Source organism: Rhinatrema bivittatum, chromosome 3 (assembly GCF_901001135.1).
Source record: "Rhinatrema bivittatum chromosome 3, aRhiBiv1.1, whole genome shotgun sequence".
NCBI classification, from domain to species: domain Eukaryota; kingdom Metazoa; phylum Chordata; class Amphibia; order Gymnophiona; family Rhinatrematidae; genus Rhinatrema; species Rhinatrema bivittatum.
In genome coordinates, this window is record NC_042617.1 from 158408677 (window position 1) to 158436371 (window position 27695).

A 27695-nucleotide genomic window follows, 5' to 3' on the forward strand; every position below is an offset into this window, starting at 1 on the left:
GGGTCAGCGCACGTAAGGAGGTGCATAATTGTGCACCTTGTGCTCGCTGAGCCGCGCTGCCTTCCCCCGTTCCCTCCCAGGCTGCTCCAAAATCAGAGTGGCCTCTGAGGGAACTTCCCTTCCCCCTAACCTGACCTTCCCACCCCTTCCCCTAACCTTTCCTCCCCCTAGCTCTACTCTAAACCCCCCCCCCCCCCCCCCCCCAAATTTTTATTTTACCTGTTGCACCTGCCAGTAGACTGCCGGCACACAATCCCTTGACACAGCAGCAATGGCCGCTGTGCTGCAGGCCTCTGGCCCCATCCATGCCCTGCCCTGCCCCACCCATGCCCCGCCCCTTTAGTAAAGCCCCGGGACTTACAAGTGTCCCAGGGATTTACGTGCTTCGCTGGGCCTTTTCAAAATAGGCCCGGCGCATGTAAATCGAGAGGATTTACACGCGTAACCTTTTTTAAATCCGACCCGTGGTGTATTTGGATTTTCAGAAACCATTTGACAAAGCCCCTCATGAGAGGCTTCTAAGAAAACTAAAAAGTCATTGGATAGGAGGTGAAACCAAGGAGGGTGAGCTGCGATTGGCCCGCCTGGCTGCACCTGTCCCGACCATCCCATCAGCCCTGAAGCTAGAGCCCCTGCTGGCTCTGGGAGCTCTCCACCAGGCTGCTCTCCAGCCATGATTGGCACGCTCCCCCCAGCCCTGCCTGCCCACCACCTCCGACGACCATTTGAACACTGTGGCGACGCTGAAGTCACCCGCATCATTGTTCCTTAGTGCACGCCCCTAACCCTCCCCTTCATCAAGAACAACCATGGAAAACTGAGTATTTTGCTCCTCCCCCCACCCCTCAACTCATTATCCCTGTAAACACAGGCCTGGGGCACTACAATGGAGGAACCACCTGATGGCTCCCCCATTCTCAGCAAGCTAGAACCCTCACCAACATTCACATAATGACATGCCCTCTCTATTCTCGCAATGACTGCCATTTTCATCCATTATAAAAAAAACCTTCAGTCATTCATGACCTCCTGTACTCTGGATTATATGACTGTCTTTGCATCAGTGATACATGGCTGAAAGACAATGACATTCCAATCCTCAACCACTGCTGCCCACCCAACTTCTCCTACTTCCATAAACGAAGACCAGTATGAAAAGGTGGCTTAGCTGTTTTCTTCAAATCCCACCTAAAATTCACCATGCTAGAGACTTCCATTCCTGCCCCCTATGAGATTTTATGCCTGAAACCTCAACAGATTAATCTGTGCCTGACCTACTGCCTCCTAGGCTACTTGCCAAGAATGCTTCCCCTTTATGCAAGCAATCCTTATTCTTAAGAACATAAGAACATAAGAAAATGCCATACTGGGTCAGACCAAGGGTCCATCAAGCCCAGCATCCTGTTTCCAACAGTGGCCAATCCAGGCCATAAGAACCTGGCAAGTACCCAAAAACTAAGTCTATTCCATGTAACCATTGCTAATGGCAGTGGCTATTCTCTAAGTGAACTTAATAGCAGGTAATGGACTTCTCCTCCAAGAACTTATCCAATCCTTTTTTAAACACAGCTATACTAACTGCACGAACCACATTCTCTGGCAACAAATTCCAGAGTTTAATTGTGCGTTGAGTAAAAAAGAACTTTCTCCGATTAGTTTTAAATGTGCCCCATGCTAACTTCATGGAGTGTCCCCTAGTCCTTCTACTATCCGAAAGACCTTAATCCCTCCAATACCATAATTCTCGGCAATTTTAACCTCCACCACCCAACCCCATTGAGAACCTCCTGCTTCAATATCTTATTTGACACAAATCATCTTCTCCCCCACCCACATGAAAGGCAATTCCCTTGATATGGTATTTGTCAACCCATCCAGCTTCCACATGAACAGAACGAGCATAGCCACAACTGAAATTCCTTAGAGCGACTATTTCCTCATCTACTTCACCCTAAGATCCAAATCCCTTGAGCAAATCCTGCACAGAAACAACTCCATCTTCATGAAATGAGGACACCTGGATCCTGAAACTCTTGCATCCAACCTCACCCCATCTCTCAATAAGAACTCTTGCTGCTTACTCAATGAGTTCCTAGAACACTGGAACTCCTCCCTTACAGCCACCCTGGATAAACTGGTCCCCCTAAAACCATTCCAACCAAAAGATCCAACTCTGCACAGTGGTATAACCGACCCTACAAACCAAAAAAGTGAACTAAGGAGATACAAAAGAAAATGGTAGAAAGACCCCACCTACACTAATAAAACACTTTATAACAATAAACTTGCACTATACCAAGAGGCCATCATCTCCGCAAAGAAATTATTCTTCTGTACGAAACTGTCAACCAAACTAAACAACCCTAGAGAAAGCAAGTGTTGCTTACCTGTAACAGGTGTTCTCACAGGACAGCAGGATGTTAGTCCTCATATATGGGTGACATCATCAGGATGGAGCCCAATCACGGAAAACTTCTGTCAAAGTTTCCAGAACTTTGACTGGCCCCTACTGGGCATGCCCAGCATGGCACTAACCCTGCAGCCAGCAGGGGTCCCCCTTCAGTCTTATTTCATAGCTACAGGCAGTGCCGAAAAAATAAAACAACAAAACATTACGAACCCAACACTGCGGGGCGGCGGGCGGGTTTCGTGAGGACTAACATCCTGTTGTCCTGTGAGAACACCTGTTACAGGTAAGCAACACTTGCTTTCTCAAGGACAAGCAGGATGGTAGTCCTCACATATGGGTGAGTATCGAGCTGAGGATGTCCGAACATGTACCAAATGTACCCAACTGCGTGCAACAGGCACAACAACTGGGGTGGAATTTGGTAGAGGGCATCCTGAACCCCACCGGGCAGGCGGAAGGGTGTTGGTACGTCACGTTGAAAATAGGTTACGCAGGACAGATTGGCCAAAGATGGAATCCTGTCTTCCGGCTTTGTCCAAGCAATAGTGGGCTGCGAAAGTGTGGAGTGAGCTCCAGGTGGCAGCCCTGCAAATGTCAGGAAGCAGCACCGATCGTAGGTGTGCTACTGAAGTCGCCATGGCCCTCACAGAGTGTGCTTTAACACGGTCTTGGAAAGGAATGCCTGCTTGCTGATAGCAAAAAGATATGCAGTCTGCCAACCAGGAGGAGAGAGTCTGCTTACCCACAGGTTGCCCTAATTTGTTGGGATGGAAAGAGACGAATAACTGAGTGCTCTTCCTGTGGGCAACTGTACGGTCTAGGTAGAATGCTAGAGCCCGTTTACAGTCGAGGGTATGCAGAGCCTGTTCCCCTGGATTGGAATGGGGCCTGGGAAAGAAGGTAGGTAGTATGATGGATTGATTAATGTGAAACTCCAAAACTACCTTAGGCAAAAACTTAGGGTGAGTGCGGAGTACCGCCCGGTCCTGCAGGAGTTTAGTGTAAGGCGGATAAGTAACTAGAGCCTGTAACTCACTAATCCTGCGAGCTGAAGTGATAGCTAAAAGGAAAATCACTTTCCATGTGAGATATTTTAGGTCACAGGAGTGAAGAGGCTCGAATGGAGGTTTCATGAGCTGACCGAGAACCAGATTAAGGTCCCAAGAAGGGGCTGGAGGACGTAAAGGTGGCTTGATATGGAGCAAACCTTTAAGAAAACGTGTTACGAGGGGTTGGACCGATATAGGGACATCCCTGACACCTTTATGGAAGGCAGCTACCGCACTGACATGCATTCGGATTGAAGAGGTCTTTAAACTTGACTCAGAAAAATGCCAGAGATAGTCCAAAAACCTTGGGATTGGACAGGAAAAGGAATCAATGGACTGCGAAGTGCACCATGATGTGTACCTTTTCCATTTATAGGAGTAAGATTTTCTTGTGGAAGGCTTTCGCGAAGCAATCAGGACACGAGAAACCGAATCTGAAAGGTTAAGTGGCTGAAGGATTAACCTTTCAACATCCATGCCGTCAGGGACAAGGCCTGAAGATTGGGATGGTGTAGACATCCGTCGTTCTGAGTTATCAGAAGCGGGTCCTTTCCCAAGGGAATGTGCCTGCGGAATGAGAGATCCTGGAGTATTGGAAACCACACTTGGCGTGGCCAGTGAGGTGCTATCAGGATCATGGTTCCCTTGTCCTGACGGAGCTTCACGAGAGTCTTCGAGAGAAGAGGAAGTGGAGGGAATGCATAAAGCAGACCGGCTGTCCATGAGAGGAAGAATGCATCTCTGGGCTGAGAGTGCTTGCTCCGAATGAGGGAGCAGTAATTGTCTACTTTGTGGTTCTGAAGGGACGCAAAGAGGTTTATTTGGGGATAACCCCATTGTTGGAAGAGAGAGGTCGCTACCAAGGGATTGAGCGACCACTCGTGTGGTTGGAAGACAGACTCAGTTTGTCTGCCAAGACATTGTGCACTCCCGGCAAGTAGGTGGCCCTGAGGTACATCGAGCGGGAGAGCGCTTCCGCCCAAATCTGCGCAGCTTCCTGACACAGAAGCTTCCTGTGCCTCCCTGTTTGTTGATGTACCACATGGCCACCTGATTGTCCGTCTGAATTAGGATGACGTGATTTGATAGGTAATCCTGAAAAGCTCTGAGAGCATATCGCATTGCTCGAAGCTCCAGGAAATTTATCTGGTGTTTGGCTTCCTCTGGAAACCAAGATCCTTGTGTCTGTAGATTGTTCACATGAGCTCCCCAGCCGAGGTTGGAAGCATCGGTGGTGAGAATGAGTTGAGGATCTGGTAGATGAAAAGGCAGTCCCTGGAGGAGATTATTCTGATCTTTCCACCAGGCGAGAGACAGATGGAGTGCGTCGGTGATATGGACATTGGTTGACAGAGGCTGAGTTGCTTGAATCCATTGTGACCTCAGAGTCCAATGCATGACTCTGATGGCCAGGCGGGCCATTGGAGTGAGATGGACTGAGGACGCCATGTGTCTGAGAAGGACAAGGAATTGGCGAGCCGTTGCTGTATACTGAGACTGCAACTGGTAAGCGAGAGACATGAGGGTGTGCACTCATTGTTGAGGTACAAAGGCTTTTGCCTGTAAGGTGTCCAAGTCTGCCCCAATGAAAGACAAGGTTTGAGATGGGACTAAATAGGATTTCTCGTAATTGACGAGAAATCCTAGAGAAATTAGAGTGTGTAGGGTCAAATTCAGCAACGATCGAGCAGCTTGCTCGGTTGGGGCCCTGATTAACCAGTCGTCTAAATAGGGGTAGACGTGAACACCTTTTTTCCTGAGAAAGGCTGCGACAACTACGAAACATTTGGTAAAGACTCATGGTGCCGATGCTAGGCCGAATGGAAGCACCCGGTATTGATAGTGCCTTGGGCCTACTAAAAACCGGAGGTACTTGCGATGAGCTGGAGCTATCGCAATGTGGGTGTATGCATCCTGGAGGTCCAGAGAGCAGAGCCAGTCTCCTCTTTGTAGAAGAGGTAGAAGCGAGCCCAAGGTTACCATTTTGAACTTTTCCCGCTGGAGGTACTTGTTGAGGGCACGTAGGTCCAGAATTGGACGAAGCCCCCCGGATTTTTTGGGGATCAAAAAGTACCGGGAATAGAACCCTAGGCCTTGTTGCGAAAGAGGAACGGGTTCTATTGCTCTTAACTGGAGAAAAAGGGAAATCTCCTGCTCCAGAAGGACAGAGTGGTCGGTTACTCTCCACGCTTGTAGAGGTGGGGAGTCTGGTGGAACAGCAAGAAAATTCAGATGGTAACCCTGAGCAATGATTGCCAGCACCCATTGGTCAGTTGTGATTGATTGCCACATTCCTTGAAAGTGGCATAATCGACCTCCCACTGGTATGCTTGGCAGAGGGATCAGGCTGCTGCTGCTCTCCAAGTGAAAGTCAAAAACCTGAAGCAGGCCCTGGCTGGGGAGCTGCTTGTGGCTTTTGCTTCCGGGGCTGGCGAGGCTGAGATTTTTGATAAGGCCTCGGAACTCGGGACCTTGTTGGTGGGGGTTAGTACTTCCTTGGATGGAGGAATGACTTCTTAGAGTCCTTCTTGAAGGGCTGTCTAGAAGGGAAGTCAGAAGGTATCGATGAGAGCTGTTTGAGGGTCTCATGATGGTCCTTTAACTCAGCCACTATTTGCTGAATCTGTTCACCGAATAGATTATCTCCTATACAGGGCAGGTCAGAGAGCCTGTCTTGTACTTCTGGGCAAAGGTCAGAAGACTTGACCAGGTCCAGCGTCTTGCCGAAATGGCAGTTGCAGACACTCTAGTGGAAGTGTCGTCGTAAGCTGTTCTTATCTCATGCTTTCCTGCCTCAAAGCCCTTGTTGACAAGGGTTTGAAGATGTTCTTGGAATTGGTCAGGCAGGGTTACAGAGAAGTCCTGTATTTGCTTGAAAATGACTCTATTGTATTGGGTCATGTACAGCTGGTAAGAAGCAATTCTGGAGATGAGCATGGCCCCTTGGAACACTCGTCAACCAATATTGTCTAGGAACTTGTGTTACTTGACAGGAGGGGTAGAGGAGTGTGGCTTCGTCCTTTTTGCTTTCTTTTGAGCTGATTCTACCACAACTGAGTGGTGGTCAAGCTGAGATTTTTGAAAGCCTGGGGCTGACTGTACTAGATAAGTAGTGTCAGCTTTTCTGTGTACTGGGGCAATGGATCCAGGATTTTCCCAGTTCTTTTTGAGGAGGTCAAGAAGAACTTGATGAATGGGAATAGAAGTGATCACTTTAGGGGCATCCAGGAATTGGAGAAGCTCCATCATCTGGTGCCTATCATCTTGCTCCATCTGCAGCTGAAAAGGGACCAATTCTGACATTTCCTTCACAAAATTAATGAAAGAGATGTCCTCTGGAGGAGAACGCTTTCTACTTTCAGTAGGAGAAAGAGATGAAGGTAAATCATCGGTGTCAGTGGAAGTATCATCACCCCAGGTGTCATAAAGATCAGCAGGCTGACCTGTAGGACGAGAAGGGGGTTGGATACCCGAAGGGCCCGGCTGAGGCTCCGAGAAAATCGAAGGAATCGCCGGGGGCACCGCAGACGCCCTGGGGGGCATCGGTGCCAGCATCGAAGGCATCAATGGCGCCGATGTGCGTATCGCCCCCGATGAATGAATCGGTGGCGAGGGACGACATGGCATCGATGGCTGAGGCAATACCCCCGAAGGAGGAATGCGTAAGGGTGTTTCTCTTCCCGATGAAGCAGTCATCGGGGAGCGCACCGGAGCCATTGGAGACCCGGGAATCACCGGTGGAAGGGCAGTCATGAGCGCCTCCATCCGGGATAGCAGCGGTGCCAGCGCTGCTGGAATCGGGTCGGTGACCGGTTCCACTCTCCGTGCCGGTGCCGGAGGAACCTGGAGTCATTGCATCGCCTTGTCGATGGCCTCCTGGAGCAGCCGGTCCAGTTCTTCCCGGAGACCTGGGGCAATTAGCTCCGGATCCGTGACGGAAGAGGGAGGCTGAGGCACAGTCGGAGGGACCACATTTACAGGTGGAATCGCGACTCCCAAACCCCGATCGGGTGAGGGTGGCCTCGATGTCCCGGTCGCAGGAGTGGTCAGTGCCGCTCCTGGACGGGGCTTCTTCGACGGTGGCTCGGACGTGGCGAGGTCGATGATTTTGCTCCCTCGACGGTCCGAGACTTCCGATGCCGATGGCGATGCTTCGCCCTATGATCCCCTCGATCCTGAGGGGAAGAAACAGGAGTCGATGGCCGTGAAGACGTCTATGGCGGGTGGTCACCGGACGGTTGTCGATGGTGGTGCGACTTCAACGGTGCTGGTTCCGATGATGTCGATGCGATGGACGGCGTCGGGGTGTGAGCATGGAAAAGGAGTCCCATCTTCTCCATTCTGGCTTTGCGACCTTTCGGTGTCATAAGGGCACATTTGGTGCAAGTCAGGACATCATGCTCACGACCTAAACACATTACACAGACTCCATGATGGTCTGTGATAGACATGGTACGAGTACAGTCCGGGCACCGACGAAAACCCGACGCCATGGCCATAGAAAAATTGAGCCGCGGTACGGTCGATGGCCAGTAGGCTGCGAGGGCCAAACTCGACGGTAATAGACGAAAAACGGTGAAAAACTTACTGGAATACCGCGGCTTGAGAAAAGTTAGAGGAGGGACCCCTGTGGGGTAAAGTAATTTTAATTAAGTCCGTGAGGAAACTTCCTGTCAGGAATCTCTTCAGAACTCCTAAACCGCGAGGCTACTGCTGCGTGGAAAAAAGAAGACTGAAGGGGGACCCCTGCTGGCTGCAGGGTTAGTGCCATGCTGGGCATGTCCAGTAGGGGCCAGTCAAAGTTCTGGAAAATTTGACAGAAGTTTTCCGTGATTGGGCTCCATCCTGATGATGTCACCCATATGTGAGGACTACCATCCTGCTTGTCCTGTGAGAACTATATACTGCAGTTAAGAAATTAATTAACCCCAGCTCAGCCACCTCATCTCTTCCACCCTCACTCCCAGAAATGAACATTGCAGAAACCTTCACTACTCATTTTACCAACAAGACAGCTTTGGTAAACAAAATCTTTAATAACTCCCATCCAGAAGAGACCAATCAACTGATCTCAGATGGCCTAACCTGGGAACGTTTCAAAGACATTACGGAATCTGACACTATCAAGATCATCAATAACCTCAAACCCTCATCTATTCCCCTTAACCGTGTCATTGTACCCTTTTTAAACTTATCAAATTGGATGTTGTCCCATTTATCACCAAGTTCATCAACTCTTCCCGTCTACTTGGTATTGTCCCTGACTTACTCACTACAGTCCGACCCACCATTAAAAAACACTCTGCTAACCCTATCATTTCCAATTACTACCCGATCTCCTCCCTATCCTTCACAGCCAAAAACTTAGAAACAGCGGTGCTTCACCAACTCTGCAACTACATTGACACGAACAATATCCTCAACCAATACCAATTCACGTTCAGAAAGCACCACAGCACCGAATTGCTGCTCCTCTCCAGCTCTGACACAGTAAAACGGGGATTCAATCAAGGCTCAGTGATCCTCCTCTGTCTTCTCAATATCTCTGCTGCTTTTGACATTGTCAACCATGCCAACCTTCTCTCCAGGCACCGCTCCATCAGGATTTCTGGCTCTGTCTTGGCATGTTCTCATCCTACCTGAATAACAGAACCCAGCAAGTCACTATTGACTCCTTCACTTCTCCCCTGACACCCATGAGATCTGGGGTACCTCAAGGCTCTGCTCTATCTGTGACCCTATTCAACCTTTACCTTACCCCGTTATGTAACACCCTTACCAACCTTGGAGTCCACTATAAAATCTACACCAATGACATCCGATTCTTTTTTCCCCTATGGAAAATCTGGATCCTCACCGAATCCTTCCTCACCCATTGCCTCACGACCATCCAAAGATGGCTACATAGCAATAAAATAGCCCTCAACATCTCCAAAACCGAAATAGTTATCCTATCATGTCACCCTGTGGATAACACACCCAAACTCTTCTCCTTTGACTCCCAATCTATAGCACTCTCACAAACTGCAAGAAACCTGGAAATCACAATTGATTCATCGCTTTCGATGCACCAACATATAAGGACCATTACAAACTCTTCCTTCTACAAACTAGGGTGGATTTTCAAAGGGTTACGCGCATAACCTCTGAAAACCTACCCCAAACCCCCCCCCCCCTGCACACGCCGAGCCTATCTTGCATAGGCTCTGCGGCACGCGTAAGTCCCGGGGCTTTCCTGGGGGGGTGTTGGGGGCATGTCGGGGGGGGGGGGGTGTCATGGCTGGCGCGTCATCGGGGGCATGTTGGGGGTGTGTTGCGGCCGGCATGTCATCGGCGTTCCAGGGCATGGCCGCGGCCCCCAGACTGGACCATGGTGCGCCATCAGCCGGGCAGGCGTAACTTTCGCGATAAAGGTAGGGGGGGGAATTAGTTAGGGCCGGGGGGGACAGGTTAGTTAGGGGAAGGTGCGGGGGGGTAGGAAGGAAAATTCCCTCCGAGGCCGCTCCGATTTCGGAGCGGCCTCGGAAGGAATGGAGGCAGGGTGTGCAGCTTGGCGCGCGCAAGCTGCCGATTTTGGGCAGGCTGTGCAGCTCGGCGCGCGCAAGCTGCCGATTTTGGGCAGCCTTGCGCGTGCTGACCCTGGATTTTAAAAGATACATGCGGCTACGTGTGTATCTATTAAAATCCAGTGTACTTTTGTTTGCGCCTGGTGCGCGAACAAAAGTACGCGCGGGTGTACTTTTATAAAATCTACCTCACTATGTTTCCATCACCTTAAACTCCTGTTTGAATCTGACGACTTTAAGACTGTCCTCCAGTCCCTTATATTCTTGGGCATAGACTACTGCAACTCACTCCTGACAGGTATGCCATATACACGATCCGTCCTCTGCAGATCATTCAAAATTTGGCCGCAAGACTCCTTACGAACACCTCAATGCGCAATCACATCTTTCCATTTCTCAAATCCTTACATTGTCTCCCTATCTCCTTCCGAGTACAATACAAGTTCGCCATGATTACACACTCCTTGATTCATAAACTACACTCCCCTTGGAGTTCCTCTATAATAAAAATCCATACCCCCTCCCGGCACCTCAGATAATTCTAATCTCATGCTTTAGATGTCCCATCCCCAAGGCTCACACATCTCTAGGAAACCAGAGAACGTGCCTTCTCTGCAGGACCTCTCCTTTGGAACACCTTATCCAAAGAAATAAGATGCCTCCAAAACAGAACCTTCTTTTAAAAAGCACTCAAAACCTTCCTTTTCAAAAAAGCCTTCTCAAGCTTAAATAATAATAATCTATTCCCAACATGCCTCCGCTCAGGAGAGGCCATCAAGGGACAGCTGTAATTGAGTACTATTGTCTCTTCTCCTCTCCCCCTTTTGAAAGACTTCCAGATTTCCAGAAATATATATTTTAAGCCATTCACCCCTGCAGTGGTCATCTGACACGTATAAAAAGTACTATCAGAATCAAGCAAAATGGCAGTTAGAATGACAATCAAATAATATTTAATTAAAAGCAAAATTACAAAAACAAAAATTTAAATAGCTTCCTAAAAATCTCAAGTCCCTGGAGCTGCTATTTTTAGTAATCATGAAAATTCACTAGGTTGACGTCAGCTGATGTGGTGGTGAGCTTTCTTATCAGTTAATTTCCATTTCTGTCAGGGCAATTTCAAAGGTATTTACCCAGGTAAAATGACCTGACTGAAGATCACCCAACAATCATGCATGGGCTTTTCTGCAGCAATTGTTTTCTTAGCTGTGGAAAGAAGAGACTTTCCAGTGGATATGTGCGCTATGTTGCCCCTCTTCCCATCTTTGAGGTGCTTGTATAAATAGAATGTGCAGAGCACATGGCTGCTTTTTAGCATACATCCTTTGCACGTGCTAATTTTCAAAGAAAAACAATAGGGTAAAAAATTTTCATAAAGTGTGCACTTTAAATCTGCTTGCATAATTTAACTACGCAAGTTATTTTTAGATTGTTCCTTATACATCCAGCTTCTCGAAGAGTAGATACTACAATAGCTCAGGACACTTTTTTGTTAAAATATGTGGTTTGTTCTGTAAATCTCTCATGCTATACATTTGTATTTGAAGAGCAGTTTCATTCAAAAGGAATTCTAATGACCTTTAAAATGTAATCACTCAAAGTTAATTTATTGTTGAGGTTTGTTCTGCTTGTTTTTTTTTATAATATTGATGACTGCTGTATTGTAATGTATATTTGTTGTCCACCCTGAGTGTATAGGCTGGACTACCAATAAATCAAATTAATAAATAAGCTGAGCGTGATTCCCTGGTTATGGGCTGTTAATGCCACACTCCTATGCATGCAATAACGTCACTGTGCTTTTTGTTTTCTACTGCATAGTAACACAAGCTCAATGTTTCATACAGTTGTTGATCATTATACCAGCGAAATTGTCTTCAACAGTGTCCGAGTGATAGCCATTGTCATCATCGGCTTGGGCTTCCTTTTGCTGCTTTTGCCAGAGGAATGGGATGTCTGGATAATAAGGCTTCTCACACGCCTCAAAGTACGTAAGAAGGAGGAGAATGTGGAAGGAAATGGCGACATAGGGCCAGGACTTCAAATTAAAACTAGAAGAACACGACCATCAATGTCAGCTTTTACACATTAATGTCATTTTACCATGATATCATCATTGCTACTGTATAGCATATTAAGATTTTGAGGTCTTTTCTTGTTTAAATAATCTTTAAAAAAAAAAAAAAAAAAAGCACATTCAGTCTTATGTACATATTTGAATAATTTTTATATTATGAAGTCTGAGGTGCATGTCCAATATGCTTGCCCTTTTTGACAAAACCTGTTATGAACAGCAAAGAGACTCGGATCTCTTAAATGCATCTAATGTACATTAAAATGTCTATTATATATTTTCTTTTAAAGGTAATTTCTCACTGGACGCCGAAACAAATGTTTTGATGATTAGAAACTCTACGATGAGTTACACACTGTGATTTAAATAAGCTATGCTGTGTCAGTCTTAAAGCAGAACAATACCCTGGGAGGCAAACCAGTAATATGTTCAGGGTTCCAGGGTGTTGTAGTGATTATTTTCATTTTATAGGGTATTTGTCCTGCAATGAAAGTCTTCTGTTTTGTAATTCCTTTCCCTTGCTTCTCCCAACCCAGTTGGTATCATTTCAAGATGTCAAAGTTCTACCCGGTGTCTGAGATTGCACGCCAACAAAACTCTCCCACACCACAGTGTAATTTGAAAACGAATCATACCTCAAACAGTGATGTGTGACCAGTTTATCAAGCTAGGCTCCACTGGGTGAGAGACTCATTTTAATAAAACTATTTTTTAGCAAGGATCTCCTAGGAGCCCCCTCGAGCACATCACAGACCTCAGCACATTTCTCCTACTTCTTACCCAAAGAATCACCATTTTAAGGGTCTAGAAGTTTACTTTCCCAATTGTGGCTTCACCTGCACACCAGAATAAAATTGACCTTCATTCTTTAGGAGTTACAGGTTAAGTCAAGACAACTTCTACACACTAGGGTAATGGCTGCATCAAGTACATTGAAACGATAACTTGCAGGTCATGACTATGTTGGGAAACTTTTTTTGGGGAGGGGGTGGGGGAGGAAGGAGGTGGCTACAATCCCTGTTTACAATTTAAACAGTCATAATTGTATTCTTGAAAACTGGTATCAGAAAGCGAAGGCTATCAATGTGCACTGTATTGCCTTAAATCTTAACAGAAAGAAACTGATGATCATTGTTGTTATATAGCACACACAGGCTAGACTTGAATTTTCCAAGAACCAACTAAAGCAAGTACTATTTGTGGTTCTTTGTTTTTGTTTTTTTTTTGGGGGGGGGGGAGGAAGAGGTTTGGAAGGCACTCTGAAGATGCGTACAACATTGCATCAGAGCACGAAAATTTGTTAAAACTTAGAATGACGGGGGGGAGGGGAGCCATTTGGAAATACTTATATCTGCGTTGTGCTAAACTGCAACCTGTTTAAGATCACGCATGAGGAAACCAGTGCCTTCTCCAGTCTATATCTTTTTCCATGTGGGACACAGCTACATAGGTAACTTAGTAGTCCTAAACTCTGACTTCTAGTCAGCAAAGTTCCTGTGTCATTTCTTCTCATCCTGCAAAAGAAATATCAAGTTCTGCACACTGGAGATGCACTCCTGTGCACACCGTAATTTACACACCTCCACTTTTTGAAACAAAACGGCCTAGGTAAGGAAACTTGCTGGAAGCAAAGGACGTCACAGGAAAATAGTTTAGCATTAACAGCATAAGTACAGTAGGAGATAGACTAGTGAGGTTATCTGTCACTCTTATGTCTCATTATTTCTCTGTTTTGCGCTAAAAACGTACAAAATATTTGCAAAAGAAATTTTGCAACACTTTTTATGGAATTTATAAGCTGCAGGATATTTACTGCCGAATTTAAGTCAGCTGTTAATTCTATCTGTGATAGATCTCATGCTCTGTAAAACGGAAAACAAAGTTATAGTTTACTATTTTTAAAATTTACATTGTAACAGACAAGAAGCTATTATTTTGAAATTTTCTCATTCAAAAGGTCATTATTTCACCCATGCTAAGCATTGTGTTAAAATGTGGACAGAATTCACTAAGATTTCAAATTGTTGACCCGAAGAAGCGTTTTAGCTCTCGAAAGCTAGTTAAGAAATGTATTAAGAGTTAGAACAATAAAAAGGTCTCATCTGATATATATTTTTTGTTTTTATTTATTAACCTTTATTTCTAAGCTTTTTAACAAATCAGTACTCTTGGATTCCGTAATTTATTCGGCAGAATGAATTAATAAAACGTTAACCGCATCCTAAGTCAATGGCCTCATCTTGTTTCAATCAGACCCGCAGTAATCCTTTAGCTTTCAGGTAGAGCCCTCTGTGAAACCTTGTACTCAAGCCACTTGAAACACAGTGACCACATTAACAAAATTAGGTCAGAATTTTTGTTGTATTACCACATTTGGTGCTGTGCAATATCATGGTGTAGAGTGTGTGTGTGTGTGTGTGTGACGCAGGCTGAATGAGGAATCAGAAGTGAAGGTACAGCCGGCACAAAGGACCATCAGCGCGGGCCGCAGAGCACATGCAATGCTGCTGTTTCCCCCACAGCCCCTCCTCTCTGCTTGCACACTTCCTGTTTCAAAGGAGTAGCATGCTGGTAGGAGGAGGAGGAGAGCGCTATGTGCTTTTTGTAGTCATGCTACCACAGGGATGGCTCAAGGAAATCTGCTGCCTGAGGCGAGGGATGTGATGGTGCTCCCCCACTCCCTAAAGTATGATGCAGGTCGAATCGCAAGAAGGGCCAAAGGGGGGTGGGGGGTGTCCCCTCTTCATTTTGGGGTGGAATCCACTGGCATCTGGTCCTTTCGTTGATTTGAAACGCCGGGGAAGTGGGGAGGCAGGAGTCAGATGTGAGGGTTCCCAGAGGACTGGCAGACAGATTGTTTAAGACAACCCAGCCACAATTTCAGGAGCACTACAACCTGCCTCCCATCCTTCCTCAGCATCTTCTCCCTGGGAAAATGGGACATGGGTGAATGGTGGGAGTGTGTTCATACACTCTCTTTCCCATACACTCTTGCTCCCTCTCTACTTCCCTTCCTTTTCCTCAATTTTACTCTCTCCCGTCTCTCTCTCACAACCCCTCCTTCCCTTCTCTCTCACCCTCAGGCCTGGATTCTCAATTCAAAAAGTACAAAAGATCTTAACAAGAACCCATGGAAGAATGTTTGGTACAAATGAGGCGGGGAAAGAAGTCAGGATGGCAAAAGCGTGCATGGAAGAAGAAAAAAAAAAAAACAGCTAATGAGAGACCATGAGGAAACAGGTATATCGGTGAAAGAAGGAAGACCAAAAATGGAACTGAAAAATTGAGAGCTGAAGAGGAAAACAGATTAGGAAAAAGCAGAAATGCTCAATACTTCTATTTAGTGTTCACTGAAGGGAGTGGAAAAGGACCATTCTTGGATGTCAGGGGTGTATATGGGAGTGAGGTAGAAGGGCAGTTGATGTTCCTCTTCATAATAGTGGTACAGAGAGAAAGTTGAAAACTACAGACCTTTTAGTCTGACATCAGTGGAGGGAAAATAAATGGGGACTTTACTGAAAGAAAGGATAATAGAGTACTTACAAGGCAAGGCAACATGATTTTACCAGAATCTGATTGTTTTTTGATTGGGTAACCAGAGAATTTTATCAATAGAATGCACTGGATATGGTTTATTTGGATTTCAGCAAACCTTTTGATACTGCCTCCCATAGGAGACTCAAACTCAGCAGCCGGGGGAAGGGCCCCAAAGTGGTGCACTGGACTAGAAAATTGTTGAGTGACAGACAACTGAGGGTAGTGGTAAAATAGAATACAAAAGGTGGAGGGACTCATCAGGGATTGGTTCTGGAGCCGATTCTGTTCAATATCTTTGCAAGGGAGACTGCAAAGCAAGTTTGCCTTTTTTGCAGATGACACAAACACCTGCAAGCTCGGACACCACTGAGGGAGGAGACAGAATAAGAAGTGATCTAAAAAGCTTGAGAAGTGGGTAAATGCTTGGCAGTTAAGATTCGGTGGAAAAGTGTAGGGTTATGCATTTTGGGATGCAGAAATCTGAAGAAATGGTACGCATTTGGGAGGTGAAGAGCTGATGTGCACTGACCAGGACAGAGAGCTTGGGGTGACTGTAGCTGGTGATCTGAAGGTACTGAAAAAGTGTGTCAAGGCGGTGGCCGGAGCCAGGAAGATGCTAGGGTATACAGGGAGAGGTATAATCTACAGACAAAAAAAAGGTGATAATGTCTCTATGCAGGTCATTAGTAAGGCCCGTTCTGGAGGCTGTATCTCAAAAAGGTCAGAGAGAGAGGTTAGAGGCGGTTCAGAGAAAGGCAACTAAAACGGTGTGGGGACTGAACCAAAAGCCATATCAGCTGAGACTGAAGGACCTAAATATCTGTACCCTAAGAGGAGAGGAGACAAAGGGGGGAAATGATAGAAACATTTAAATACCTTAAAGTTATTAACAGTACATAAAAGGTAAACCTTTTTCAATGGAGTTATCAAAGGGAGAAAACTCAGATCATGAAAGGACATTTTTTTTTTTTTTTTTTTTTTTTACAGAAAGTATGGTGGATGCCTGGGATGTCCTTCCAGAGGAGGTGGAAGAGAAAAACGGTAGTGGAATTAAAAAATGTTTGCGATAAGTTCAAAGGATCCTTAGTGGTAAAACAATGGAAATGAAGTACATTGGGATAACCTGCACGGAGCAGCAGTTACAATCCAAAACATTAGTGGGGGGTAACTTGTATGATGTGGCAATTACAACCCCAAACAGCAATGTAGGTTGCATCAAAGCTCCAAAAAAGCATGGGATAACCTGAATGGAGCGGCAATTTCAACCCTAAACAGCATTGATCCGACTTCAACAGGGCTCAAAGAAAGCAAAGGGTGGCAACCGTGATAGACTTTCTCAGTATTATTTAGCGGTGACTACTTTGTTAGCCAGGTTTACATTAAACAAAAATAATTCCACTTCTCAGCTGTTATTGAAGTGGGCAAAATAAATGATTGTAAACATAACAAAAAGTTTTCCCTGGAGGAAGGGAAAAAAGATTGAGGCAATGTATATAGTTAATTTGAATAATGCAGGTAAGGAACATGAAATTGTTTGCATCTACTTACTTCTCGTGTCACAGACTTCACAATTCTTATACTCTAGTCAGTATGAGATAAACTGAAAAAACACTTTTGGTTCTTTCCACCAGCTGGAAAGTAATGCCAGATAAGCAAAATTCAGGTGTTCATGGGAGGAGAAGATAGCGGCATTCTTGAGGTCGTGAGTCAGTTGGGATCCGAGCTGCTTGCGGAAAGATTTTGTTTCCTTCGTTCTAATGCCTCCTAAAAGAAAAGGAAAGGTGCGGGTGTATCCCACAGCTCCCTTACCGTCTCCGATTCAGCAGCAGGAAATAACACGCTTCATGACCTCGCCAGCATATACCCCGAGAGCCGAGGAACCTGATGAGCGGGGCGGCGTGGGAGAACCGCCTACGCTGGCAGAGGAGGCGTCTTTGAGCCCAGAACCGCCCTTGCGAAGGGCAAGAGTGTTGATCACCTCCGGTGCATCGGTTGACGATGTTGCAGAGGGTACAACGCTGACCGCGACAACGCTGGGTTCAGCGACACCTTTGGAGGTCTTCCCGGAGGAGTTAACTGACGCGGGTGCATAAGGTACCGGACTAGAGGCTGGGATACCATGTGAAAACCCAAATGTGGGGAGCCTGCAGACCAACAGGAAGGGGTTTTTGCGATATCAAGCCTTTTGTAATTCCAGCGCGCCCTGAGATGGTGACCTTAGGTGCTTTGTGGGACCTCGTGGCCGGTTTTGCGGCAACATTAAACACTTTAAATATAAAACTTGATCACTCGATTTCAAAAAGTCACCAAGTTTCAACGGAAATTCAATCACAGCTTAATGTTTTGGCTTCCAAAATATCCGGATTAGAAGAAAAAGAAAAGGGTACTCAAAATTTTAAAGTTGCAGCAGTTAAGGATAGAGAAGCATTGGCAAGGCACATAGAATGTCTAGAAAATTTCCCAAGAGTGATTGGTGAGATCCCTTATTCTATTCTACAGTAAAGAAATTTCTTATGGATGTTTTGGGTTTTTCCTCAGAGAATATGCCTTTGATAAATACTTATTTCTTTCTCCCTAAACTACATCTTCTAGACTGGCAATTAATCTTCAAAATGACTTATCTAATTTTTTAGAAAATTCTGCATTGGAAGTCATAGGCAGAGGAACATTACTAGTCTCCTGTATTACATCTGCTGATATAAATCAAGTGATGAAAAGTTATTTCAGAAAATTCCCAGTTAATTACCTGAATTCGTCAATCAAGATATATCTGGATTTAGCATCTACCACTCAAGCTCGCTGCAGAGGGTTTTTAACCCTCCGCCAGGATATTATTGCATTGGGATTTACCTTTTTACTCCGATTTCCTTGTAAATGTCTAATTAGAAAAGGGGATGAATGTTTTATATTTTTTTTACCTGAGCAGTTAAGTGTTTCTGGAGTCAAAGAAACCAGCTACTTCTTCCCCATTAAACATGTAAAAAATAAGATTAATGCTGGATTATCGTGTTATGGCCTTAGTGTGATTATGTTTTTTCCTAATGATTGTCTCTTTAAATTTCAACTACCTCCCCTAATTTCTATAATTTTCTTCTGGGAAGTGGATAAGAGGTTAAGAAATAATATGATATCCCACATATTTCTGTAAGCAAACTTTGTTTTGTGAATTTAAAAATCTGATAAAGAATAAAACACAAAAAAGATAAGCAAAATTCAATAGATTGTATCACACTTTTTTGCCTCTCTCAAACATGTACATTTATATTTACAGCAATCTCATTAAGTGTATGTTTTATTGTAGACTAGTAATTATTTTTCTAAAGCATTTACATTTCTATTTTTTTAACCAAAGGAAAAACAATAATAAATTGCTAGCAATGCTGATCAGAATTGTGTGCACAATTCATGTGCTGTTGAATTCAACATGTCCTGGGCTATGAGGTAATTTGACATTTCTCTTATGCAGTTTGATCATTTGCAGGTTCAGTTCTATGAGGCTCACCTTGATTCTTGAAGTCTTCTAGAATAAAATCACTTTCCTATATCTTACTCATGCAATGAATTTTCTGCTGAGTCCCTAACATACAGAATGTCTAATCTAAAATGTCAACAAACAAAGAAGCAGAGCACCTCTCTATTATAGTCAAAAACCAATCGAAGAGAGGGAGAAGGATCAAATGTCCAATCCACAAAATTTACAACTAACTAATAGCAAATGACAATATCATAAAGATTTTTGCTTTGGAATTTCAATCCGCGGCCTCTCGCCTCACAATGGGCCGCAAGCCTTAGCTTACAAAGCAAAGTATAATATTCAATCATTTATTGTCATTTTGCTCATGCTAGATTTTATTCTAATCTCTTAGTTTATTTTTTATCCCAATATTTATTACCCTAAACAAGGTTTAAATGTGAAACCAAAATTGCACTTCTCACCAAAGTTAAAAATCTTTCAAATAACAAAATTAGAGAAAGGAATACTTAGCCATGCTCAGTGAAATATTAATGCAATCATTCCCGACATGAATCATGTTTCGATTGTAAAAAACAATCTTCTTCAGGGGATGTTTCTCAAACGTATTTTGCATAAAGCGGCCAACATTCTTCAATCCCTTCCGGACAAACACTGTCTCAGCCAATAGTTTCGAAAATGGCGCCGGAGCGTCTCCGGCGCCACTGAGACAGTGTTTGTCCGGAAGGGATTGAAGAATGTTGGCCGCTTTATGCAAAATACGTTTGAGAAACATCCCCTGAAGAAGATTGTTTTTTACAATCGAAACATGATTGATGTCGGGAATGATTGCATTAATATTTCACTGAGCATGGCTAAGTATTCCTTTCTCTAATTTTGTTATTTGAAAGATTTTTAACTTTGGTGAGAAGTGCAATTTTGGTTTCACATTTAAACCTTGTTTAGGGTAATAAATATTGGGATAAAAAATAAACTAAGAGATTAGAATAAAATCTAGCATGAGCAAAATGACAATAAATGATTGAATATTATACTTTGCTTTGTAAGCTGACTAAGGCTTGCGGCCCATTGTGAGGCGAGAGGCCGCGGATTGAAATTCCAAAGCAAAAATCTTTATGATATTGTCATTTGCTATTAGTTAGTTGTAAATTTTGTGGATTGGACATTTGATCCTTCTCCCTCTCTTCGATTGGTTTTTAATCTAAAATGTCTGCACTATTCCAAAACTGTTTTTATTATCTAAAAATATAAAACAAACAAGTCTGCTTATTATTATTATTATTTAGTGTTTATTACCCACCCCTTTGAAATAGTTCAGGATAGGGTACTATTAAAGATACATACTCAAAATCACACAGTAAAAAATAAAATTGACAGATGTGCTAGAGACATGCATTGCAGAGAACATTAATTGGACATATTAAATGGAGACATTGAGACACTGGGAAGCAATATTAAATTGTTCCATAAAAGATGAAACTGAGTTTAAACCAAGAGAAGAGAAAGCAATACTAAATAAATGTGTTTTCAGGAGCTTTTTAAATATTTTGGTATCCTTTGTGAGATGCATTTAGATGTAAATGAATCCCATGGTGTAGGACCAAAGACAGAGAAAGAGCATTCGCGTGTGTTGGACAGCTTCAGAGAAGGAACATCAAGCAGACATTGTGTGAATGAATGGAGAGTGTGAATTCACGTTTTACTAATCCATGGTGAGGTGACCATTGATTAAAGAGACTATCGTGTGCTGCGAAACAGCCACATTGTTAGCGCGGCCAGTAACTACACCTTCATTTGCGTTACAGGCCGGTAAAGGTTTATCGCAGTTCATGATGTTTCCTGACAGGCCTGTGTGTGAGAGAGAGAGAGAGAGAGAGAGAGAGAGATACTTACCATAGTGCCTCCTCCCTAGACAGGTATTTGTATCCCTATGGGAGGCCCACCTAGTAACTCGACATCAAGCTAGGTGGAGAGAACATTGCACAAATCTCATCTTGGAGTGAGTTTCCTCACTCCGTAGGTCATCAAATCTTCACAAGAGACCACTGTTCTGTTCGTACGTCTCATGTTGAATGTGAAAGTGGGCCCTAACCCCCTACACTAATACTTAGCCCTCACCTCGAGTTACTAGGTGGGCCTCCCATAGGGATACAAATACCTGTCTAGGGAGGAGGCACTATGGTAAGTCTCTCTCTCTCTCTCTCTCTCTCTCTCTCTCTCTCTCTCTCTCTCTCTCATATATGATACTGAAACAGGCCTGTCAGGAAACATCGTGAACTGCGATATACTGGCAATGTAGCCCAAATTGGGCTAATAGTGCAATAACAGCCTTTTGTATAGCTGATATCGCAATTTGCGATACACATGCTTATTAGCATAAGGTACACCCCTTTTTGGTATCGCATGCGATACCAATGCGATATTGGAAAATGAGGCCCTATGTATTGTATAATGACTGCTGTTTTAGACTGAATTGGCCAATTCACTGGCAATAGATGTAATGATTTGAGGATTGGAGTAATGAGTTCCTGAATAGATTTTCCAGTTAATAAATGGGTTGTAGAATATTTTTATTATTTGAAGTGGTTTAATGTATCCAGTTGCAGAGAAGAATAAAAAGAGAGAGTGAGAGTAGGCAATACTTGGAAAAATTAAGGCTGGCAACACTGTGGAAGCTTGTGGGGCCTAAAAAAGGTTTTAAGTGTCATAACAATCTAAGTAACCTGATTCACTGAGGGGTAGATTTTAAAAGCCCTGTGCGCCAGCGTGCCTATTTTGCATAGGCCACTGGCGTGCGCAAAGCCCCGGGACGTGTGTAAGTCCCGGGGCTTGCTAAAATGGGCGGTCCGGTGGCGTGTCTGCGGTCCGGGGGCATGGCCGAGTGCCCCGACACAGCGGCCTAAGTCGGGGCATGGCCAGCGGCAGGCGTAACTCCATCGAACAAGGTGGGGAGGGGATTTAGGTAGGGCTGGGGGGTGGGTTAGATAGGGGAAGGGAGGGAAAGGTGGGTGGGACAAAAAAAGAAGTTCCCTCCGAGGCCGCTCCGATTTCGGAACGGCCTCGGAGGGAACGGAGGCAGGCTGCGTGGCTCGGCGCGCACAAGCTGCCGATTTTACGCAGCCTTGTGCGCGCCGACCCCGGATTTTAAAAGATACGTGCGGCTACACGAGTATCTTTTAAAATCTGGCGTACTTTTGTTCGCGCCGGTTGCACGAACAAAAGTACACGCGTGCGTATTTTTTTTAAATCTGCCCCTAATGGTTTTTCGCATAATGAATCTGGTCCTAGGTTTAATGAAAGAACTTTGAACTACTGATTTATTTTACTTGAGGTTCTAATAATAATCTAGGGTCAAGGATCACTCCTAAATCTTGTACTTTCTGGAATAACAAAATTGTGTTCCCATTGAACTGAAATGAGGGAGGAATGGAATATGAACATGCATGACCAAAGATAATTATGTCAGTTTTTTTTAAATTTTATATTGAGAGATAATTTGTTATAATAAAGCCATCTCCTGATGGAACTTAAGCATAATGAAGCAACTGGACAGTGGATGACCATAATGACCTTAAAGGAAAGAAGAACTGTATATTGTCTGCATAAAGATTATATGAGATGCCTAGTTGAGCAGGAAGTGGAAAAAGGTAATGTTAAAAAGAGCAGCAGACAGGGATAACCCCTAAGGTAAAGGAATCAGTTTTGATCTGCTGAAGGAATGAAGAAAACCAAACTAGTATTGAGCCAGCTATCCCAATCGCTGACAAATGTGAAAGAATACTTTGTACTTACTTTTACTTTAACTCATGATACAACCTCCACCACCCAAAAAATACTAAACAATAAGCCTCTCTATGCATAATTATTTAGTGATAGCTCCTAGTATATGTCAGGCTCTGTCTTCAGTAATAAAAACTTCTTCACAACTCAGCACTAAGCAGAATGATAATATCCTAAAACACTGAGGCTGATTTTCAAAGGGTATAAGTGCCTAACGTTGGGAGTTAGGCTACTAAATAGTGAAATTAGTTCTTACCTGATAATTTCCTTTCCTTAAGTCCAGGCAGACCAGACCAGATGCATAGGTTATGCTCCCCAACCAACAGTTGGAGATAGAGAACAACTGGTTTGCTGACATCACTCCTGATAGGGTCCTGTGCCGAACTCAGCCTGCCAGTATTCTATGTAACATGTTAAAATAAACTTTTTAAACCAATCTCTTTAGCCTATAACCAAGGAAAGAAGCATGTATAAACGAGTAAGGATAGGAATCTTCAGAACAAAGAAGATTTTAGCACCGAAACTCTTCTTTTATCTTTATTTGATACAATATTAAAAGGATTTGATCAAGGACAATATTATTTATTAATTCTTCTCAATCTGTCAGCAGCATATGACACAGTTAACCATAACATCTTGCTAAATAGACTTTCAGAAATTGGGATTAAGGATAAAACATTAGAATGGTTCTCCTCATATCTAACTAATAGATCACATCAGGTTTTTATCAACAATTCATACTCTAAAATGTATCCACTCGAAACAGAAATACCCCAGGGCTCCGCCCTATTGGCTACCTTATTCAATGTGTACATGTTGCCTCTGTCAACTACTTTCGGGTCTGCAGCTCAATTATTATATCTATGCAGACGATATTCAAATCATTATACCAATAAATGACTATCGAAAAAACCTTCAAAATTGCCAATATTTATCTAAATATAGTTAGACAATTACTAAAACAAATGAAACTTAGGGCCTCATTTTCCAATATCGCATTGGTAACGCATTAGGGGGCGTTACCAATGCAAATGAGGCTTCTTTCGTGCAGTGGGGAAACATCGCGTGCAGCGATGTTTGCGCCATTCGCGAAAACATTAGCACCGCACGCGATGTTTTCCCAGTGTGCGATGATTCTTTCGGTGTTTCATCACAGTGCACGATATTTGCCGGTTTTTGCACTTCAATCATCGCGGTCCACGATAGTCCCAGACAGCCCGTTTCTCTCTCTCTCTCTCTCTCTCTGCTATAATCCTTTACTGGCTTGTAGCGCAGTCCGTACCGCAAATTTGAGGGTTGTAGTTATTAGCCGCGATAGCAGCCGTGCTAACACTGCGGCTGTTTCGCCGCACACGATAAACGGGTTCCCGCTTTGCATATGCTCCGCCCCAACTCCGCCCCCTGAATACCAAATTACTAATTTGCATTCGCAAATCGTGTTAACAGCTGTTAACGCGATTTGCGAATTTATCGCACGCTGTAAACTGCTTTGAAAATGAGGCCCTTAGTCTCAATTGTGAAAAAACAGAAATTATGTTGTTAGAACGTAAACTAACTCCCTCCGATCAATGCAAAGTTTTCAACATGAAAATGTTACCATTTCTTTAGGGAATAAAATTAGAGACTTAGGCATTTGGCTTGACCCTGAATTTACACTAAAAAAACACATTTCTACAAAGATACAAGAAGGATATCATAAATTGTTAATTCTTAGGTGCCTAAAACCCTTATTGAATCATGATGAATTTAGAACTGTTCTCCAAGCTTTGCTATTTACCAGTATAGATTATTGCAATTCCTTATTGCTTGGTCTTTCACAGTCATCACTTAGACCATTGCAAGTTTTACAAAACTCTGCTGCTAGGATCCTATCCGGTACTAATAAAAGCGATCACATTACCCCTGTTCTTTCCGCATTACATTGGCTACCAGTCGAGTATAGAATTAAATTTAAGACTTTATGTTTGATACATAAAGCAATCTATGCAGACCAAGTAGACTGGATGAATGCAGTTATACGCATACAAACCCCAAAATGAAACCTGCGTTCAGCAGGTAAAGGTCTTCTTACAATTCCGTCTATTGCCACTGCTAAACTTACCTCTGTTAAGGAAAGAACTATTTCATTAGCCGGTCCAGGTCTATGGAATATGTTACCCATATAATTAAGGCTCCAGAAAAATTTAAAAGCATTTAAGAAGGCACTAAAAACGTGGCTTTTTGTACAAACATTCCAATCAGAAGTCAGCCAGTATTTCTCAATGTTTATATATTTTGATGCTTTCTTTTAATTATTTTATGTTAAAGGGCATGTTTTATTGTAATTATTTATTTTTTTAATTTAACATTTATTTTATGAGTTAATTCATTTATATTAAGTTAAGAATAATTCTTATTTATAGTTACTTGTTTAATTGGTTTAAATTTTTATTGTATTTTATGACTTTTAGTTACGAAACATTGTAAACCGGTGTGAAGGTAAATACCAGCATCAGTATAGAAAATTAAGTAAATAAATTAATAAATAAAATAAGAAAGCCATAGTTCGATACCTGTGAGGATCCCAAAGATGATAATTAAATGTCCTTCTAATCTCCAGTAAGGCCAAAAAACAAAGGTGAATTTTCTAAAAGTTGCATGTGTATTAATCGGCTTATACGCATGTAAATAGCATATACTTACATATATACAATTTTATACACCTGAAAATATATGCATAAGGGCCCATGAGTAAATCTGCACGTATTAAAAAAAAATAAAATAAGGGCAGGCCTGGGTGGGGCCAACAATTAATTATGTGCATAAATTGCTATTTTATATGCAATTTATGCATGTAGATTTGGCAGCTTACTCAAGTATATTTACAACTACTCGTTTATCAGGAATGATAGTAAATGTCTCAAAAATGAAATGCTGAGTGGATGGGGAATTTGGTGAAACAGGGTGGGGGGGGAGGAGTTAAGGATGAAGAGCTAGGAGCATCCTTCATTACCTGCAGATGGACTTTGTGAACCGGTAGATTAATTGGTAAAACTGATCATTTCATTGCTATGCGCATGTTAGAAAATCGCTTGCTTATACACGTTAAAGCAGACAATGGTGGGGGAGGGTGGGGTAAATGTTTGTAAATCACACAGGTAAAATCTTCATGCGTATTTTTTAAAGTCAGTTATGTGCTATTTATACAGCTAAGTTTTGAAAGTGGCACTTATCTCGATAAGTTCCAACTTATCTGGTGAAGTAGCGGGACTTATCTGGACAAGTTCTGATTTATCTAAGTAAGTAGCAGCAAAGCCGCTATTTATCCAGATAGATCTAAAAAGTGCTACTTATCCAGCTATCTGACTTAGCAGGATAAGTAACGTTTTAACTTAGCATGATAGGTAGGAACTTATCTGGATATGTGCAATATGTATTCGTGTATATTTTATAACCTGCATATATCATATATGCAGGTTATAAAATACAGGATTTGATTTTCACATGCCCATATATATACATATATGGGCATGGGCACATGGGCATGGGCACATGTGCAGCTGTTGAAAGGTTATCCTCTTTAAAGGCAGAAACATCTTGGCAGAGAGGGAGTGTTCTGGTCTGGCTGGACTCAAGGAAAGGAAAATATCAGGCAATGTGAAATTACTTCTTAACTGATAATTTCCTTTCCTTTAATATAGTCAAACCAGGCCAGACCAGTGGGTTGGCATGCCATCTAGAAGATGGAGACAGATCAAGAGGCTCGCTGATGTCACTCCTTATATACTTCCATGCTGACAGTGCCTGTATATAACTATGAAATCTACTATCAGTTCAAGTGACTTTTTTTTTTAAACCAGCGGACTTCCAGAAGAACAAGGTTCATTCTGATCTTTGTCACTTATCAGCCTGCAAGTAAATTCTCCTGCGAGGCACAGCATGTATAAACACTCGATTTTACTGGCAGCATAGAAAGTGTTCTAGCCTGGTCTGTATTAAAGGAAAGGAAATTATTTTATATACAAAGTCCAGAATTATGGAATCTTTGTCACATGAAGTGAAAGAGAGCTTTTTAACAAAATTTAGAAGGTGGTTAAGAATGTATTTTTAAAGTAAGCTTTTAACCTCCCAGTCTTTTGCATAGTGTCATATGTATGATTTTTTATCCGCCGGTGAGACGTTGTATATGTGCATCCGATGCAAAGAGCTCCTGTCTCTCGGAGAACGAGTCCGATCTCTGGAGGCTAAAGTGGCAGACTGGGAGGAGCTGAGGCAGACAGAGGTATATAGTGAGACCTTCAGGGACATAGTAGCCAAGTCCCAACTTCAGATTGGCAGCCCTGGTGCTGCCTTGGAGGAAGGTGGTCTCATGATCAGACAGCATCAACCTGGTGCAGCAGGAAAGGACCTGCTCTCCAGGTGGTGCATTGTCCTTTCACACCGAGGATATCTCCCCCAGGGCTGCCCAGGAGGGAAGGGTTAGGTTGGCCGTCATAGTTGTTGATTTGATCATTAGGAATGTAGACAGCCAGGTGGCTGGTGAGCATGAGGATCGCCTGGTAAAATGCCTACCTGGTGCTAAGATGGCGGACCTCATGCGTCACCTAGTTAGGATTTTAGACAGTGATGAGGAGGAGCCGACTGTCATGGTACATGTGGGCACCAACGACATAGGAAAATGTAGGAGGGAAATTCTGGAAGCCAAATTTAGGCTCTTAGGTAGAAAGCTGAAATCCAGAACCTCCAGGGTAGCATTGTCTGAAATGCTCCCTGTTCCACGTACAGATCCCCAGAGGCAGGCAGAGCTCCGGAGTCTCAATGCGTGGAT

The 27695-nt window shown here is 43.5% G+C and overlaps 1 protein-coding gene across 2 annotated transcripts in view; it reads left to right on the forward strand.

Moving 5' to 3' along the window:
- SLC35F3 (solute carrier family 35 member F3) overlaps positions 1-13284 on the forward strand; it is a 461576-nt gene extending 448292 nt beyond the window's left edge. For both annotated transcript variants that reach the window (XM_029593874.1, XM_029593875.1), the window contains one exon: positions 11873-13284. In XM_029593874.1, the coding sequence (XP_029449734.1) occupies positions 11873-12117 (245 nt within the window). In that variant the 3' untranslated portion in view covers positions 12118-13284. The remainder of the gene's footprint in view (positions 1-11872) is intronic.
- Positions 13285-27695: the final 14411 nt, after the last annotated feature.